Source organism: Panthera onca, chromosome A1, assembly GCF_046562875.1.
Source record: "Panthera onca isolate mPanOnc1 chromosome A1, mPanOnc1 haplotype 2, whole genome shotgun sequence".
NCBI classification, from domain to species: domain Eukaryota; kingdom Metazoa; phylum Chordata; class Mammalia; order Carnivora; family Felidae; genus Panthera; species Panthera onca.
The window spans coordinates 31593332-31611322 of NC_138339.1; the positions used below are offsets into that span (position 1 = coordinate 31593332).

Here is a 17991-nt window from a genome sequence, read left to right on the forward strand (position 1 = left end):
CTAAAAATAGAACCTATTTTTTAAGGATCTTTGGTCATCAGTCACTGGAAATTGATGGGAGGGGGCACCTGGGTGGCTCAGCCAGCTAAGTGTCTGACTTCAGCTCAGGTCACGATCTCATGGCTTGTGAGTTCAAGCCCCGCGTCGGGCTCTGTGCTGACAGCTCAGAGCCTGGAGCCTGCTTTGGATTCTTTGTGTCTCTCTCTCTCTGCCCCTCCCCTGCTTGTGCTCTGTTTTTCTCTCTCCCTCTAAAAAATAAACATTAAAAAATTTTTTTAAATAAAAAAATAAAAGAAAATGGATGGGAGGATCAAACAATCACAACAATTGGAACGATTTCGTTCTCACACTTCTAGTAGCATCACCCTAACTCCCCTGGGTGTATTCTATTTATTAGCAGCTTGTTTCTGGTAATATAATGGCCATTAATAGCAATACAAAATAAAACCACTTCCTCCCCACTGGCCATCCGTCCCACCAATGTCTTCCACTTTCAAAGGAAATGGCATGGAGACTTTTGAATAAAGAACTTCTGTTGATATACAAAGGAAGGTAATAGTTTAGTGTAAGGGTTTGGATCGCAGACAGCCAAACTATCCTGAAAAAGAAAACAGAATGTTCTCTGGGCACCTGGGTGGCTCAATCGTTTAAGCGTCCGACTTTTGATTTCAGCCCAGGTCATGGTCTCATGGTTTGTGAGTTTGAGCCCTGCATCAGATTCTCTCTCTCCCTCTCTCTCTGTGCCCCCGCATCTGTCTCTTTCAAATAAGTAAATTAACTTAAAAAAAAAAAAAAAAGAAGAAAGAATGTTCTGATTCTTCTTTGCCCTTAGGAAAGAAAGGTCAAAGAAATAAGGAAGGAAAGGAGAAGGTGAACAGCAGAGGATGTGAGGGGAACCTGAGGTATAAAATCCCTAGCTGCCAATATTCTGTTTTAAATTTCTGGCTTTGATGCAATGTAAATGACTCCAGTGTCTGACACCTTCACTGAAGTCTGTCACGCACAAAAACGTCTTCGGTGAGTGGTTTGTGGTGAAAACTGAGGAAAGGCTACAAGTCTCGTCTGGGTGACTGCAGTACAGCGCAGGGCCAGAGAGGCGGTTCCTAAACTGTGACAAGTTAGAAGAGGCAAGAGCCAGAAACCTGAAGTGACCTTGAAAATTCAAGTGGCTTTGTCCTTCATTGATCGGATTCAATTTTTCCACGAAACACGGGCTGGCATTTGAAATTAACTTTATCTAGATTAAAAAAAATGTTTTTACTTATTTTTGAGAGAGAGAGCGAGAGAGAGAGAGCAGGGCAGGGGCAGAGAGAGAGGGGGGCAGAGGATCCAAAGTGGGCTCTCTGCTGTCAGCACAGAGCCCAACGTGGGGCTCAATGTGGGGCTCATGAGATCATGACCTGAGCTGAAGTTGGATGCTTATCCCACTGAGCCACCCAGGTGCCCGACTTTATCCAGACTTTAAGGAGCACACCAGCAGCTTTTCTATTTTCTGCCTTAGGTTTTCCATTTCAAAATCATGTTGGCCCATGTAATTAACCATGGTTTCTTAGTAGTTCAGAACTCAGCAGCCTCTTTGGTTGTCATGCCTCCATAAAGCTCAGCATTTTCTGTAGGTTCTACTAATAGGTTTCATTGACCCAAAAGAAAGGAGATTTGCAGTGATGGTACGGAGGAATGGAAAAGAATACGATTGAAAACATAATCAGAGCTTAGAAGACAAGAATGCAGAAGAAAGCAAGAGAATAGGAGGGAGGCAGTTGGGTGCATTGTGGCGGAGTACCATTTGCTAGGTTGAATGTCACAGGCCATCTTCTATACACTGAATGCGTCCCTCAAATTCAGGTGTTGAAATTTAATCCCTAATGTGATGGTGCTAGGAGGGCGGCCTTTAGGAGGTGATGGGGTCCTGAGGCTGGAGCCCCCATGAATGGGATTAATGCCCTTACAGAAGAGACGCCAGAGAGCTCCCTCATCCCTCTGCCATACCCACACTGTGAGAAGACAAGCAGGAAGTGGGTTCTCACCAAATCTGCCAACACCTTGATCTTGGATTTCCCAACCTCCAGAACCGTGAGACAGAAATTTCTGTTGCTTCTAAGCCACGAGTATTTTTGTAACTAGCAGTTTGAGCTAACACACTGCCTCACCTTGTAACAGTCCACCCAACCAGTAGGTCCATTTAGATAATCACTCAGAGTTAGCGAAGAAAGCAAGAGTTCCCAACCGGCAGATAGAGATCTGGCAGAAGATCTACAAACCTCATCTGCTTTCATGCCACTCAGCCAGACATGATTAATTTCTCCCCGTGAGGACTAAGGACTCAAGGCTTCAGAGAAATCAAAGACGGCTTCTTTCTACAATATAGTGAGGTTTCCTGCCTGTTAAACTGCTCTATCAGGTCTAGAAAATCTTCTTTATTTTAGAGTAACATGAATGACAAATGTATTTTGTAAACTTGACTTATCCTCCTGCCACATGAGACTGCTTTTGAAGAAGCGGCTGAGGAGAAAGTCATGTGCATGCATGCATGTGTGCGTGCGTGTGTGTGTGTGTGTGTGTGTGAAGCTGAAGTTCTGGAAACAGGGAGAAGGGGGTCCTGAAGAAGCTGCAGTCCAGATCCTCAGTAACTGAGAGGATATGAGTACATCAGCTTCTTTAAGGTGACAATTTGGAACAAAAATAGAAAATACTGTACGAGTTAAAAACAAACCACTATCAGGGGGCACTTTTAGTACTCATCCAGGATCCTTTCTCCCCTTAATGGAGTTGAGCAACTGTTATTCCCGAATAGGGGGAACGAACACTTGAACACAATCTGGATACCTGTGGTATTTATCCGCCTTGCGCTTACTTTGGAAAGATTTTCAGCCGCCTGGTTGTACTCGTGGTATCACTACACACGATGCTCTTGAACGCCAGATGCACTACGTGATGGTTCTGAGAATTACAGGCAGATCAAGAGAATAGTGGTGTTATGTGGCAAGAACCTTTTCCTGTGCCTCAACAGATCCACTGCCAGCCCTGGAAAAACACACTCTCGGTTGCCAGGAGCATGCCGCTGGCTGAAGAAGCCGTTGTGTGCAGACGTGCAGCTGCAGAGAGAAGCCGACTGCTATAATAAATACAGATAGTGCTTCTACAACACCCGTTCTTACTTTGGGGAAAGAAAAACCTCATATGGTTTTCTGTTCAGATTTTTTTCTACAGCCAGATGTCTCACCTTCAGTTACTTTTTCCTGATAGTATCTATTGCTATTGGCTGTTGTACGTGTTTTTTCTACCTTTGCTATGCCAGACAGAATAAAGTACAATCGTTTTTCTTTAGTGGCAATTTAAACGGAAGAGAAACATGTTTTTGTGTGTGTGTGTGTTTGCTAGTGGTGAATATGGCAGTTAAAGTCTCCGACTTCTAGAATCTTTCTTCCCTGTTTCTCAGATGCTGGAAAAACAAACAATCTAGTGCTCTAGGTGGTTCTCGGGGCTTTAGAGCCTTGCCATAACTATCATGATGGTGTTTCTTCTAAAAGAAATGGACATTTCCAGATATATTTGTAAAAACAAGCAGCTGGATTTCTCCTCCTGAGGCATAATTTGTTCTTTCAATAATTGGAGTTATTCATGTGTCATGTAAGTTAATTTCACTTTGGTTTGAAAATAAAAAACATATGCACAAAGAGGTGTCATTAGCATATGAACCCATAATATTCAGAAATAATTTTCGTCACGGCCAAGAAGGAGCCTTTAGTGGCAAATGCATACGGTGGAAATCCAATCCTTTAAAAAAAGGGTACTGGCTTGGAAATAGTTTTAGCAGATTATATGAAGCAAAGTATCTCCTGCCCAGTGAGCAGACTGAATTATAACATTTACCCAATCTTTCTATCTAGTCTTTAAATTTCTTTTTTAGTTTTTAAAATATTTTAATGTGTGCAAACACAATTGAAAGTAAATCAGGAAGAGTGTGTATTTGATTATTAGACCCAATATGTATTTGTATTTGATTTTTAGATTTGACTTTCTAATTTTCCTTTCTTAAGTATTTGGCATTTCATTTTAATGCTTTTCCCTCTATGGGTTACATGACTATTTTAAGACTTAAGTAATTTTAATCAAATTTGATATATACTAAACATCTCATATGCATTTTATACTTTATTTATGGGTAAGTCAGTCACTATAAAAGAAAATATTTATGTTGTAAGTTGCTGTATCTTCTTTGATCTAGCACAGATCCTATGTTGACATAATGCCACTAGATTAGGCAGTATTTCCGTATTTTATTTTGTAAGCAGCTTAAAAATATACCAACTTGCTGCTTGATCACAGGAAGTTATTACAATAGGATAAATCATGGCATGTTGCTCCAAACTGGGTTTTACAGAAATTTCTCTTCCCTAACTAAGAAAAGCCATAGTCCCTCATACAGATATGGTTGACTATCACTATAAAGAAAATTTCCCCTGCAGATTAGATGACAAGTATGGACCACTGTTGTGCTAAAACTAATATTAAAAGACGAGCTGGCACCTGAACAGTTAAGGAAGAAATTTAAAGCCAAAGAAAGCATGGAGCAAGGAACCAGGAAGCAAAATATGTGGAGGGGGCTTTTCTATGACAAAAATGACTTAGACCCTGAAGAGAGGAAACTGCCTTCCTCAGAGGTCAGCCCCAGCGTCCTCTCCTTCTTCCGGCTCATTTTCCTCTCCAGTACTCCATTCTTCTACTAGTCTCAGTATAAAGTAATTGGCTGTTAAAAGCTTAAAATTTAACTACTCTCAGGGAGTTTTCAGGTTTTTAGAGGTCAGACACTACCCACACTCCAGAGGTAAACTCCCATCAGGTAGCTGGAACTCTCCCTTGCCCTTCACCTTGATTGTGACCTGAAAAACTCTTCAGGATAGATTCCTGGAGTGGTCATCGGAGTGTCTTTGGCCAGCCAGCATAGTCCAGAGGATACAAAACAAGCAGTGACCATGCACTTCACATCAGTCTCCTTTCTGCCTTGTGAAGGAGTGCATTGATGGTTCCTTTGGAAGTGTTGCTGATACCTAGATCATAACTGAAATAATATTAAGTAACGAGGGAGACTTGCAGAATCTCCCTCTTCCAATTCCAAAATAAAATAGTAAAACTAAAACGGGGCAAGATAAATAATATCCCAAACTCACTTTAGTGGCCATCACCCATAAAAATAACATAGTTGGATAAACATCAACAACTGTTGGCCTAGGGGAAGAAACAGAAGGTGCCATAGGAGGCAAATAAAGCTTTCCACCTGTTCCCTAGAATGAGGAGCAATACTAGGGGAAAACAGTGATTTGACTTGATTAATTTAAAATTTTTAAAGTTTGTTTATTGAGAGAGAGAGAGAGAGAACATGCCAGGAAGGAGCAGAAAGAGAGGGAGAGAGAGAGAATCCTAAGAAGTTTCCTCACTGTCAGCCCAGAGCCCAACATGGGGCTTGAACTCAAGAACTGTGAGATCATGACCTGTGCCAAAATCAAGAGTCAGATGCTTACTGGACTGAACCACCCAGGTGCCTCCAGAAGGCACTGATTTTAGAAAACCTGTGAGTTCTCCTTAGTACACTCCAGGTTGGAGAAGTGGGCTCAGGGGTGAGTGAACACTCTGGGGAAGGTCAAGGAGAAACCTATAGCGTGAAAGCCCTAAATACCATGACAGAATCATATCAGAGGCAGAAGGGGGACGAGCCACCATGATTGGCCTTGCCCTGGTATAGGAAACAAAATGAAATCTCAGAAAATGGAACAGCATCCAGCCCTCAAGATCAGCACAGCTATCTTTTGCTCCACAGAAGAGTGGATTAGAAGCAACACTCAGAGCTGGTGAATTGATCATACTGGATTAGAACACATGCATTTGTCACCCATCAGCCAGATCTAAAGAAATTGGTGTGACCTCTATTCATATGGAACAGAAAATCCCCCAAAGCAAAGAGGAACATCTCTCAGAAAATACTGATGATGGAGTGACTGACACTAACATACTTTGGCTAGGTTTTTAAACCTTAAAGACAGAGATTTCTTTGGGAATCCAGATAGAAAAGATAATCACGTTCAAAGGGGGGGAAATTCAGGGTGGTCCCAGACTTCTCCACAGTAAATTTAAATGCCAGAATGTAAAAATAAAGACCATATAGATTGGTTATAAAAATGATGAAAACATTAGATTAAAAAATGCCCAAAGGTTACTGTTGGGATAAGGCAGGTTGTTTGTGAGAACAGGGTTTAGACTGAAGAGCTGGTTTATCTTAGAAGAGCAGAAGTTGAGAACTTAGAGAGAAAGATGAAGAATGGGAAGCTCTTAAGTTTTGAACAGTGGCTTGTGGGCTTTTGTGGTTAAGAAAGGGAATGCTCTTTCAGAGGCATTTCTGCTTTATTTTATTTATCTTTTTGAAATATTTATTTATTTATTTTGAGGGAGAGAGTGCAAGTGGCAGAGGGCAGAGAGAGAGAGAGAGAGAGAGAGAGAGAGAATCCTAAACAGGTTTCACACGGTCAGCACAGAGCCTGACATAGGGCTCAATCCCACAAACGGTAAGATCATGACCTGAGCAGAGATCAAGAGTTGGATGCTTAACTGACTGAGCCACCCCGGCACCCCAGGAATTTCTGTTTTAGAGTTAAACCCAGGTAAGCTGCCCAATTAACAGTCAATGGTTCCCCAGAAGTTTCAACCTGGAACAGAAGATCCAGAGGTCTTATGGCAAACTGCTTTCCCAAAGACCAAGGAAGGCAAATGAAGTAGAGTGGGCTCAGGATGGAGCCGAAAGTAAGAGTGACAACAGCCACAAAATGCACATCAGACACGTGGACAGTGATCTAGCAGAACAACGTGGCCACCTGAAGCTAACCCATGCTTCACTTTCAGTCTGTGTACCATAGAGCTTTGCCTTTAACTTTTCAGTGTTCTGAACTGGCCCAATCTGTGAGATGTTTCAGAAACTGTGCCTGGGTACTGGCGCAAAACCAGACACTCAGATCAATGGAACAGAATACAGAACCCAGAAATGGACCCACAAACATATGGCCAACTCATCTTTGACAAAACAGGAAAGAATATGCAATGAAATACAGTCTTTTCAGCAAGTGGTGTTGGGAAAACTGGGCAGTAACATGCAGAAAAGCAAAACTGGACCACTTTCTTACACCAAACACAAAAATAAACTCAAAATGGATGAAAGACAATGTAAGACAGGAAGCCATCAAAATCCTTGAGGAGAAAGCAGGCAAAAACCTCTTTGACCTTGGCCACAGCAACTTCTTACTCAACATGGCTCCAGAGGCAAGGGAAACAAAACCAAAAATGAACTATTGGGACCTCATCAAAATAAAAAGCTTCTGCACAGTGGAGGAAACCATCAGCAAAACTAAAAGGCAACTGACAGAATGGGAGAAGATATTTGCAAACGACATATAAGATAAAGGGTTAGTATCCAAATCTAAAAAGAACTTATCAAACTCAACACCTCCAAAAAAAAAAAAAATCCAGTGAAGAAATGGGCAAAAGATATGAATAGACACTTCTCCAAAGAAAACATCCAGATGGCCAACCAACACATGAAAAAATGCTCAACATCACTCATCATCAGGGAAATAAAAATCAAACCACAATGAGATACCACCTCACACCTGTCAGAATGGCTAACATTAACAATTCAGGCAACAACAGATGTTGGCAAGGATGCAGAGAAAGAGGATCTGTTTTTGCACTGCTGGTGGGAATGCAGACTGGTGCAGCCACTCTGGAAAACAGTCTGGAGGTTCCTCAAAAAACTAAAATTAGAACTACCCTAAGACCCAGCAATTACACTACTAGGTATTATCCAAGGGATACAGGTGTGCTGTTTTGAAGGGACACATGCACCCCCATGTTTATAGCAGCACTATCAACCACAGCCAAAGTATGGAGAGAGCCCAAATGTCCATCGACGGATGAATGGATAAAGAAGATGTGGTATACATATACAATGGAGTGTTACTCGGCAGTCAGAAAGAATGAAATCTTGCCATTTGCAACTACGTGGGTGGAACTAGAGGGTATTATGCTAAGTGAAATTAGAGAAAGACAAATATCATATGACTTCATTCATATGAGGACTTTAAGACACTTAACAGATGAACATAAGGGAAGGGAAGCAAAAATAACATAAAAACAGGGAGAGGGACAAAACAGAAGAGACTTAAATATGTAGAACAAACAGAGGGTTACTAGAGGGGTTGTGCGGGGGGGATGGGCTAAATGGGTAAGGGACATTAAGGAATCTACTCCTGAAATCATTGTTGCACTATATGCTAACTAACTTGGATGTAAATTTAAAAAATTAAATTAAATTAAAAAAGAAAAAAAAAAAAGAAAACGTGCCTGGGATCTGTTTTTTAGGTTCCTTGTTCTTAGATTCCAAGTGTACAGTATTATATCAAATGCCTGTAGAAACTCTGCTGTAAAAAAGTCTACTTACCACCCCCCCAATTTTTAAAATGTGTTTGAGCATAGAATCCCTTTCCCTTGTAATGGTTCGGAACAGCACACATTGATATAACGTGATGTATAAATATCCAATTTTAGAGAGAGATAGTTTAGGGTATATGAAGGAGAATCGTGCCTCCTCCTATCCTTGCTGCTGAAAATAGCCCGGGCACCTTTAGGTTCCAAACTACTGCTGGTTGGATTAGTTGAAGCGATGCATAAGCAGGTATGGAGGGTCAGTCACACCATTAGCCCTTTGCTAACACCCACTGGGACCCTGGCCTTACCTCTTCAATTGTCAGGATGCTTAACTGATCATTCTGAAAGCTAACATATAGAAAGATGAGCTTAGTTTCTCTCCAGTATTAAGAACAAGACCAGAAAAAGGGTTGGATGGAATATTTCCAAGCAGATTTATTACTAACTCCCACATGCAAACCAACAGTCAAGCCAGGGGATCTTAACAACCAAAACTTTGCTGGTTGGGCACACACTGATGCTTAGGATGAACTCTTCTCACCACTGGCCCAGGAAACAAAAGGAACCAGAGACAAGGTTAGTTTAGAAAACATTTTGATATTTTGGATTTTTTTATCTTTTGAAAGTTCAGGCTTTTGTAATCCCAAATGGTTCTGGGGGAAAAAAGTTATTAGCTTCATGTTCAGAAAAACAGTATGTTATATTCGAGCTTATGGTTTACTAGTAAGTCAGTCAAATAGATCTATAATATAGACCCCATGTGTAATATTCATTTCACATGGAACCTCTATTCAATGGAATGCAAGCCTATTGACAGGGGTTATCTAATTCGTTAAAGTAATTGCTAAGCTATAGATAATATTAATACTAAAATCTGATTAAATAGACTTTGGTGGGATGACAGACCCACCAATGAACAATGAACAGAGCAATGAACAAGAAGGTATTATTTCTATGCTCCAAATAAATAATGTTAAGCAGACTGGTGTCTGTCTTCATGTAGCTTATGGTGGTATTTGTAGTTAAAAAAAAAAAAAAAAAAAAAAAGTTTCAGCCAAAGAAGAGAGAGAGAGAGAGAGAAGAATGAGAATTCTTTGAATATCCCTTATGCCCCAATTATTATCTCAAGATATCCTATGTTTCAAGAGAAGGAGCCTAGCAGGGAGTGTGCTGAGGGGGACCCTAGCCCTGGAATCAGAGACACCCAAGGATCAGCTCTGCCCCTGCTTAGTCATAGTACAGCCTTGGGCAAATTACCCAACGTCTCTGAACTTTAGTTTCCTCATAGAATTCTTATTTCATTGGGTTCTTGGGAGGAGCGAACAGGGTAGTGTGTATCTGGTATGTAACAAGTCCTCAATAAATAATACATATTTTTGATGGGCAATATACTGGACAAAGATGATAAAAGATGGAGAGTAGGTCTGGGGAAGAGGTTTAAGGGGTTGGATATGAACCTGGAAAGGAAGGAATCAGGTAGAAGGCTAAGAAAAAATAGTTTTAGAGCTTTGAAAACCTGCAGAGTAATTAGATGAAGCATTGGTTAATTCGAACACTATATAGTTTCTAAATCTGGTATATTTTTAACCTTCTTAAGTGGAATGCTAAATTCCTTCGTGTAGTTTGGGAAAAATAGCAGTGGTAGGATCAGGAGTCAGCAGACCTGCCTGTTAGGAAATTCTCAGTGTTCAGAAAATAACATATAAGTCACCTATACAAGCTTATTTTTTGCAGCATTGTTTTGAAGAGAAAAGGTTTGGAAACAGTACAAGTTCTTCAATCGATTAGGTAAGTCATTCATTTACCAGAAGATTATGCAACTCTAAAGAATATTCAGTTACCTCTTATTAAAATATGAAAAGATATACAAGATTTTTTAATTATTTTTTTTAAAAAGCAAGGATCAAAGCATTGCATATAATGTCCTACTTCTTGAGTATAAAGCCAAGGGGATTAATATCTATGTTTACATTTGCGTACATAGACATAAGGAAACTGGATGGACATAGAAATTAAGAAAAGTGGTTTCTGTGGGGCAGAGGCTGAGAAGACCCAGAAAATGACAGACAAGGACTGTATATCATTTTATACTTGTTTTTTTTTTTCAGCCAGATGTAATTTCTATTTTAAAAAAATCAGTTAAAAAATTTAAACATTAAAAAAAAATGTGAATGCTTTAAAGGGGTGTTACCCACAATTTACAGTTAGGAATCTGCTTGCTTTATCCTGACACTAACCTGAGGTCAGTTCAAATCAAGAAGGACTGAGTTTTGATTTGTGAAAAAGGTGGATGAGGAGGGAACTGCCTCACTTTTGGAGGATAATATATTCCAAGGGATCTGAGTTAGAGGTGGGATACATTATAGGAGGAGTTAAAGTCTAAATTGTGTCGTGGGCACTTGAGCAGTAGGGAGGCAGCTCAGCGTGGGGGAAAGGGAGAAAAGAAGGCAAGGACCCACTCTGCCTACTGGGCAATTTGGCCTCGGTCCCTTGGAACTTTATTGCACTGGTGGTCAGCTCAATACTGACCAATAGTGACAGTCCCTTGCCGGGACTGTAGAGCAGTGGACTCCATTAGCATTTCAACAACATGACACCAGACAACTGGTTACCACCACCCAAACCTGGGAGTTGAGTGGAAATAAAGATGGAGAACATGGAATAAAACGCCCAAGGATTTCTACTTAACATCACTAAGTCTCCCTGGTTTGATGTTAGAGGTTAGACGGAGGTTATGATAGCTAATTTTTTTTTTTTTTTAATTTTTTTTTTTTTTTTTTTTTTAACATTTATTTATTTTTGAGACAGAGAGAGAGCATGAACAGGGGAGGGTCAGAGAGAGAGGGAGACACAGAATCTGAAACAGGCTCCAGGCTCTGAGCGGTCAGCACAGAGCCCGACGCGGGGCTCGAACTCACGGACCGTGAGATCATGACCTGAGCCGAAGTCGGCCGCTCAACCGACTGAGCCACCCAGGCGCCCCGCTAATTTTTTTTTTTTTAATTTTATCTGAGGCACAGAAGAACTAAGGGAAGTCAGAGGGAATCTTTTAGAAATTGTCACAAAAATAATGTTTCTGAGTTATGGACCAGTATTAAAATGAGAAGGTGACAGATGAGGAGGACACAAATGTGACAAGGCTGAATCCTTCTAGAAGATGGATGATCATGGCGTCATTTCAAATGTGCTTTCTACAGGATAGATTAATGGGGGATTTGATCACTAATCTGTGGATCAACAGCAAGATATTGATCTGAGGAAGATGATAGACTGCAAGATGCTTCTGCAGAACTGAAAAAGAAAAACATACTTATATTTAGAACTGCTTTAATTAGGCCATATTTTTGTAAGGAAGAAAATATGTCTGATAGTGGTGTGGTCACTATTCCACAAGCATCCTTTCTCCACCTTCCCCAATAATAAACAATAGTTGCACATTATTGCCCTAAAATATTAATCATTTCAGGTATAAGTGAGCTTCCATTGTCACTCTGCAGGGTTACAATGACGTGGGAAGTCAGGCCATTCAGCATCAAGTTTTAGCATGTGCCATAGGACTGTAACATCTCCGGAAGAAAATTAAGCTATTTACCCCAAAGGAGACTAAGGTGTCCCTTTGGCTTATCCTAGTTAGGTACTACTTTAGGAATCAGCAAAGTTCAGAAAGATTTATGTCGAGAAGTAGAAAACAGCTGAACTACAAAACAGCAAGTGGCATTTCCTGAGCCCTGTTTCCTCTCTTATTTGAATATTGGGTTTAGGAAACGCATGATGACATTTTGGACATTTAAGATCACTTGGAAGCGGTTTTCTCAAGCTCTGTACTATTGACACTGGGCTGGCTATTTTGCTGGGGCAGGCTGCCCTAAGTGGTCCGAGATGTTTCGCAGCCACTCCGGCCTCTATCTGCTACCTGCCAGTAGCAACCTCCGGTAGTGACAATCACAACTGCCTCAAGACATTGCCAGATGTTCCTGGGCATCAGAATTGACCCAGTCTGAAAACCATCAACCGAAAAGTTTGCTCATCTTTTTGTCTAACTCTTTTGTGGTAGTAAGGGGAACACACCTTAGCCTCATCCAACAGAAATGAAACCCAGCTAAGGAAGTAAATGAAAGCAAAACCACTCATCGATCAAGTGGATATATTTCCCTTCCCACCCCAAAAGCGGCCCACCAAGGCACATGCTCACAGAACTAAGGATTTTTGCCTCTCACACCTCCCATACTGAAGCAAAAAAAAAAAAAAAATGCCAAAGAAAGGTCACCACATGCCAGGAGTCCCGGTGATGGAATCATTCCTTGTTATAATTTTTTTCCCCAGAAGGTAAAACACCCTCTGCTGTAGAACAAAACTTGTTAAATAGCGAACGAGAAAAGAACTCACTGTTTCCAGAAGCGGCTTTGCGGAATCTCGTCAGGTCAACATTTGGGGGTCTGCTGGGCTTTGGTGGCGGTGGGCCCAGGGTGAACAGGGGAGGCAGGGGCTTCTGTCTGGGGGTGGCTGAATTCTTATCTCCCTTTTCCTTCTCCTGACTTTGGCCCCATGGCCCTGCCCCTGTCAGCTTAGAAGGCGTCTTAGGGAACTTGGCAGGAGGAGCCCCAGAGGCTGGGTCCTCCTGATTCATTTTGCTCAGAAAGACGTTCTTAGCAGCATCTATCTTCCTCTCTTCTTTTTTCTCCTCAGCATTTTTGGAGAGGCCTGGGCTTCCTCTGTTCACGGCAGGTTTCAGAACCACGCCAGGGAAAGGTGAACTTGACGTCTCTCCTCCCTGGTCTTTATTTTCTTCGTCATGCCTTGTTGGTTTTAAAGGGGTCATTTTGGACTTGGCTCCAAGGGGGGTCGGGAGGCCTTTCTGTAGAGACGCGTTCTTGGTGGCGTTCTCGTCTTCATGGCTGTCATCGCTACTCAGGGATGGCTTCTGGCCAAAGACAGGCTTGGTTAAGAGGGGCTTGGGGTCGTGGTCTTGGGAGGCTGGCCCAAACTTGCCTTTAACCCCAGCCAACTTGGGGAACACTTGCTTCTGCTCAGTTTCCTGGGCTGGGGGATTAGAGCCCGGCTTGGGGCCTGGTGGCTTTAGGTCGTGGTCTTCGTTTACATTGTGAAGCAAAGGCTTATTCCCATGGGGCCGGGGAAACACAGGTTTGGAATCTTCCTTGGACACATTGATGGGCTTGGGGCCTACAGGTTTTGGAAATCCCACTTTTACCTCAGGGTCTCTGGTGGCTGAGTTTGCCGGTGGTCCAAATCTTTGGCCCACTCCCGTAGGCTTTAGAAACGGGGGCTTGGGCTCCTTGTCAGGCTTCTCCTCAGATGAAGGTTTCACTGCCAAAGGTGGCTTTGGGGACCCAAACCTAGGTACGTTGCTAGGTCCCGCAGGAGGGCTGGCACTTCCTTGGTTGTTGAATAGGTTCTTTTTAGCTTGTACTCCTGAAGGTGAGCTTTGCCCCGCGACTTTGAAGGGGCGGCTGTTGACAGAGACCTCCTCCGTGGGGTTGCCCCCCGTGTTAAACTTCGCCATGAGGGACTTCACATCTGCTTTTGTGTCCTACAAGCACAGGGAACAAAAACTAACTGAGAGCCAGAAGTCTCACTTGCACAATTTAAAATACTACACTCTAAAGGGCTTCCTGGTTTGAGGCTTGCAGCGTCCCTGATTGGTTAGGAAGACATTGTAACACTTATCTTCCTCTATGGCAAAATATTCTGTGAGAGTTTCTTGAAGGGGAGGGCTGTTACTGTGCATAGAGTGTTTTGTTTTGTTTTGTTTTGCTTGTCTTAGACTGACTCATCTATTTCTGTTTAAGTTACAACCTACCTTTTGTCTTTCTCCAGCTCTCCTGTTGGATTTCTTCTAAAACTTGGTGTGTTTCTCCTTTGTTTTACTTGACAAAATATGGAAGTGACTAATAAGGGACTTCTTCCATATTTTACAGTCGGGCCTCTTAAACAGAAACTGCACTTGAAAAAATGAAAATAAGTTCTTCTATAAATCCAGCTGGCACGCTTTCTACAGCACGGCCATGTTTAACATCTCTGTGGTTTGCAAGAGGACTTCTGTTCCCATCCACGTTTAAGGTGTTATCTGCTTGAGAACTGAGATGTGGCAGAAAAGCTCATTCATTTGGATAAGTAAATAGTCAGTGAGTTTTTCTACTTATTTGTAAATATGGAGTGCTGCTGATTCAATTGGAACCAGACTAGCAGGCAGAATGTGATCACCTCCCAAACTGGTCCTCTCTTGGGAACCCACGGGGAAGGTGACCAGGAAGCAGTAGAGACTGGCTGGGAAGTCTCACATCCAGACTTGTTGTTTCTCCAGTCTCCTCTCTTCTAGAAGGACATTTAACACTCCCTCTTAGAAGGCCTGCTGCACAGTTTCTGTCCTTGTCTAGAATTAGGATATTACTCAGTAAAGACAACAAATAGTTACCCTTCTCTGAATATAATCCCATGTAGTCTGGAAAAATTCATGGTGTGTTTGCTCTTTCCTTCCAAAGCAAGGATTTGACATTTTCTAGTTCTTCTAGAAATATTTGAAAATCTGGGGCGCCTGGGTGGCTCAGTCGGTTAAGCGTCCGACTTCGGCTCAGGTCACGATCTCGTGGTCCGTGAGTTCGAGCCCCGCGTCGGGCTCTGGGCCGATGGCTCAGAGCCTGGAGCCTGCTTCGGATTCTGTGTCTCCCTCTCTCCCTGCCCCTCCCCCGTTCATGCTCTATCTCAAAAATAAATAAACGTTAAAAAAAAAAAATTTAAAAAAAAAAGAAAAAAAAGAAAATCTGAAGCATCAAAAAAAATCACTGAAGATACACCTGTGGCCGTGACAGTTTCCATTTTTGTGCTTTAATATTCACCTAGAAGATGTTTTATTTCTCTCCACTAACACCTATCTGGCCACATGTCCAAATACATCTCACTTTTCGATGCCCTACTCCGTACCACAAAACCAGATCATTGGCTCAATATATGGAAACTATTATTAGAAATATTGGGGCGCCTGGGTGGCTCAGTCCGTTAAGCGTCTGACTTCGGCTCAGGTCATGATCTCGCGGTCCATGGGTTTGAGCCCTGCGTCAGGCTCTGTGCTGACAGCTCAGAGCCTGGAGCCTGTTTCAGATTCTGTGTCTCCCTCTTTCTCTGACCCTCCCCTGTTCATGCTCTCTCTCTCTCTCTCTGTCTCAAAAATAAATAAACGTTAAAAACAAAATTAAAAAAAAAAAAAGAAATATTAAGTAGCCTATTCAAGGGCTCACAGCCAGGAACTGTGAGCACAGGAATGCAAACTCAGGTGTATCTAGGGATCTGAAGTCCACAAATGGTCTCATTCCTTCTTGTATCCCCACAACACGTGGGCTGGGGTCTGACACCTTCAGGCTTCTAATGCATATTCGGGGAAATAAGGGTTGGCAATGAGCTGAATGAATACTGTGACTTGCAATTTAAAAGAAGTGGTGCCCTCAGCTGGAGTTTTTCTTTGTTCCAAACCACAATGCATGTGTGGTTGCAGGATGGGGGAAGGGAACCTAGGTGCTAGGAGGAGAAAAGCAGATGAGAACACCATTTTCCAGTTTGAATTTGCTCCTTTAACTTACTACCCTATCTTCAAGTTGCTGAGAACATCTTGTTTTTTACGTTGCCTACCTTGACCACTCTTTTTGTCCCCATGATATCTTCCAATCCTCAAACAATCCCTGAAGGCCTTAGGCAGGAAGACAGCAGGACTAGGGAGAGTTGGGGTGCTGGGGGATAGAATGGGAGAAGATGGGTCCTTCCCTGTGTCCTCCCAAGGAGATCACGGCTGCAGAGACTCCAAACCCTAACACAAGATGCATACAGAAGTATTAACACAAAAACGTGCTCCCCATCTGTAAGAAAGTTGGTCTCCAGGGAAGAACTCCTTTATTCTGGACTCATTTTATATTTTGCAATGTATATTCTAGATCTATAATTTATTCTAGATTTATAACAAGAAGCTACATTGCAGAGTGGTTAATAGCACAGAGTGGGGAGCCAGACTGCCTGGGTTTGAATCTTACCAGCTATTTAACTTAGGGCTGGGGACATAAGGTCTCTGGGCCTTAGTTTGCTCAGTTCTATCATAGGAATAACAACGCAGCTTCATGGGGCTATTAAGTCGATTAAGCTAATAACTGTAAGCATGCTTATAACATCAGAGGGTCTCCTAGTTTTATACCGCAAGGGAAGCCTTAGGAATCATCTAGTCCTCCTCTCTCACTGCACTGGAGAGGAAAGAGCAAATAAAAGATTACAGCAATATTGTACTTAGTGATCGCAACTGCATATCTTGGGTTTCATGGGGGAAAACCCATGAAACAAACAAACCCATTGTCAAACTCCACGTCCTGGTTTTACAGTAGAAAATATGGAAGTGGTTGATTCAGAACTGGAACTTAAGTCTCTTAGCTGCCAGCCCAGACCCAGGAGGCTGTGCAACATCATGGTTAATAACCCAGGCTCTAGGATTATTGACTTGGGTTCAAATCTTGATTTTGTCATTTACTGGCCACGTGACCTAACAAGTTACTTAACCTCTCTGAGACTCAGTTTTCTTCATCTGTAAAATGATAATAATAACTCTCCGTTTTTCACAGGATTCTGTTTTTAAATCAAGATTAAATGGATGAATGCATGTAACATTCTTAGATCAAGAATTACCTGTACTGCACAGCCAATGATTGTTTGCCAACCTTATTTTTTATAATTCACTAGTCATATAATATCATTTTCTCCAGGTGATCAAATTCTGAAGTTATAATAGTTCACATTATGGTTTTTTTAAAAAAATTCTTTTTAATGTTTATTTCTGAGAGAGAAAGAGAGGTAGACAGAGTGAGCAAGCACGAGTGGGGAAGGAGCAGAGAGCGAGGGAGAAACAGAATCTGAAGCAGGCTCCAGGCTCTGAGTTGTCAGCACAGAGCCCGACGCGGGCTGCAAGATCATGACCTGAGTTGAAGTTGGACGCTTAACCAACTGAGCCACCCAGGCACTGCAGTTAATGTTATGTTTTAATTTAATTTAATTATATTTATTTTATTTGTTTTGAATTTTAAAATGTGAGTGTAGTTGACACATATTACATTAGTTTCTGGTGAACAACATGGTGCTTTGACAAGTTTATACATTATGCTATATTATGTTCTTTTTTTAATGTTATTTTTATTTATTTTTTTTAGAGAGAGAGAAAGTGCATGTGTGTGCATGTGTGTGAAAGGGGGAGGGGCAGAGAGAGAGGGAGAGAGAACCCCAAGCAGGCTCCACCGTCAGCTCAGAGCCTGATATGGGGCTCAATCCCCACAATAATCTGGTATTATCTGGTGAGATAATACCAGAGACATTATCAAGAGTCGATTGCTCAACAGACTGAGCCACCCAGGAGCCCCATACGTTATATTATGTTGTAATTTTAAATCAATGTGACTGAAACACACATACTGCTGGATAACATAATGGAGTTATTGTGTTGGAGCTTGGTTTACCCACACTCTGAAACTTTTCACT

The 17991-nt window shown here is 41.9% G+C and overlaps 1 protein-coding gene across 5 annotated transcripts in view; it reads right to left on the bottom strand.

Moving 5' to 3' along the window:
- The window catches only part of FYB1 (FYN binding protein 1), a 161895-nt gene that overhangs the window by 86195 nt on the left and 57709 nt on the right, over nucleotides 1–17991 (bottom strand). For all 5 annotated transcript variants that reach the window (XM_078445107.2, XM_060637630.3, XM_060637637.3 and 2 more), the window contains exon 2: nucleotides 12859–14020. In XM_078445107.2, coding sequence (XP_078301233.1) covers nucleotides 12859–13993 — 1135 coding nt within the window. In that variant the 5' untranslated portion in view covers nucleotides 13994–14020. The remainder of the gene's footprint in view (nucleotides 1–12858; nucleotides 14021–17991) is intronic.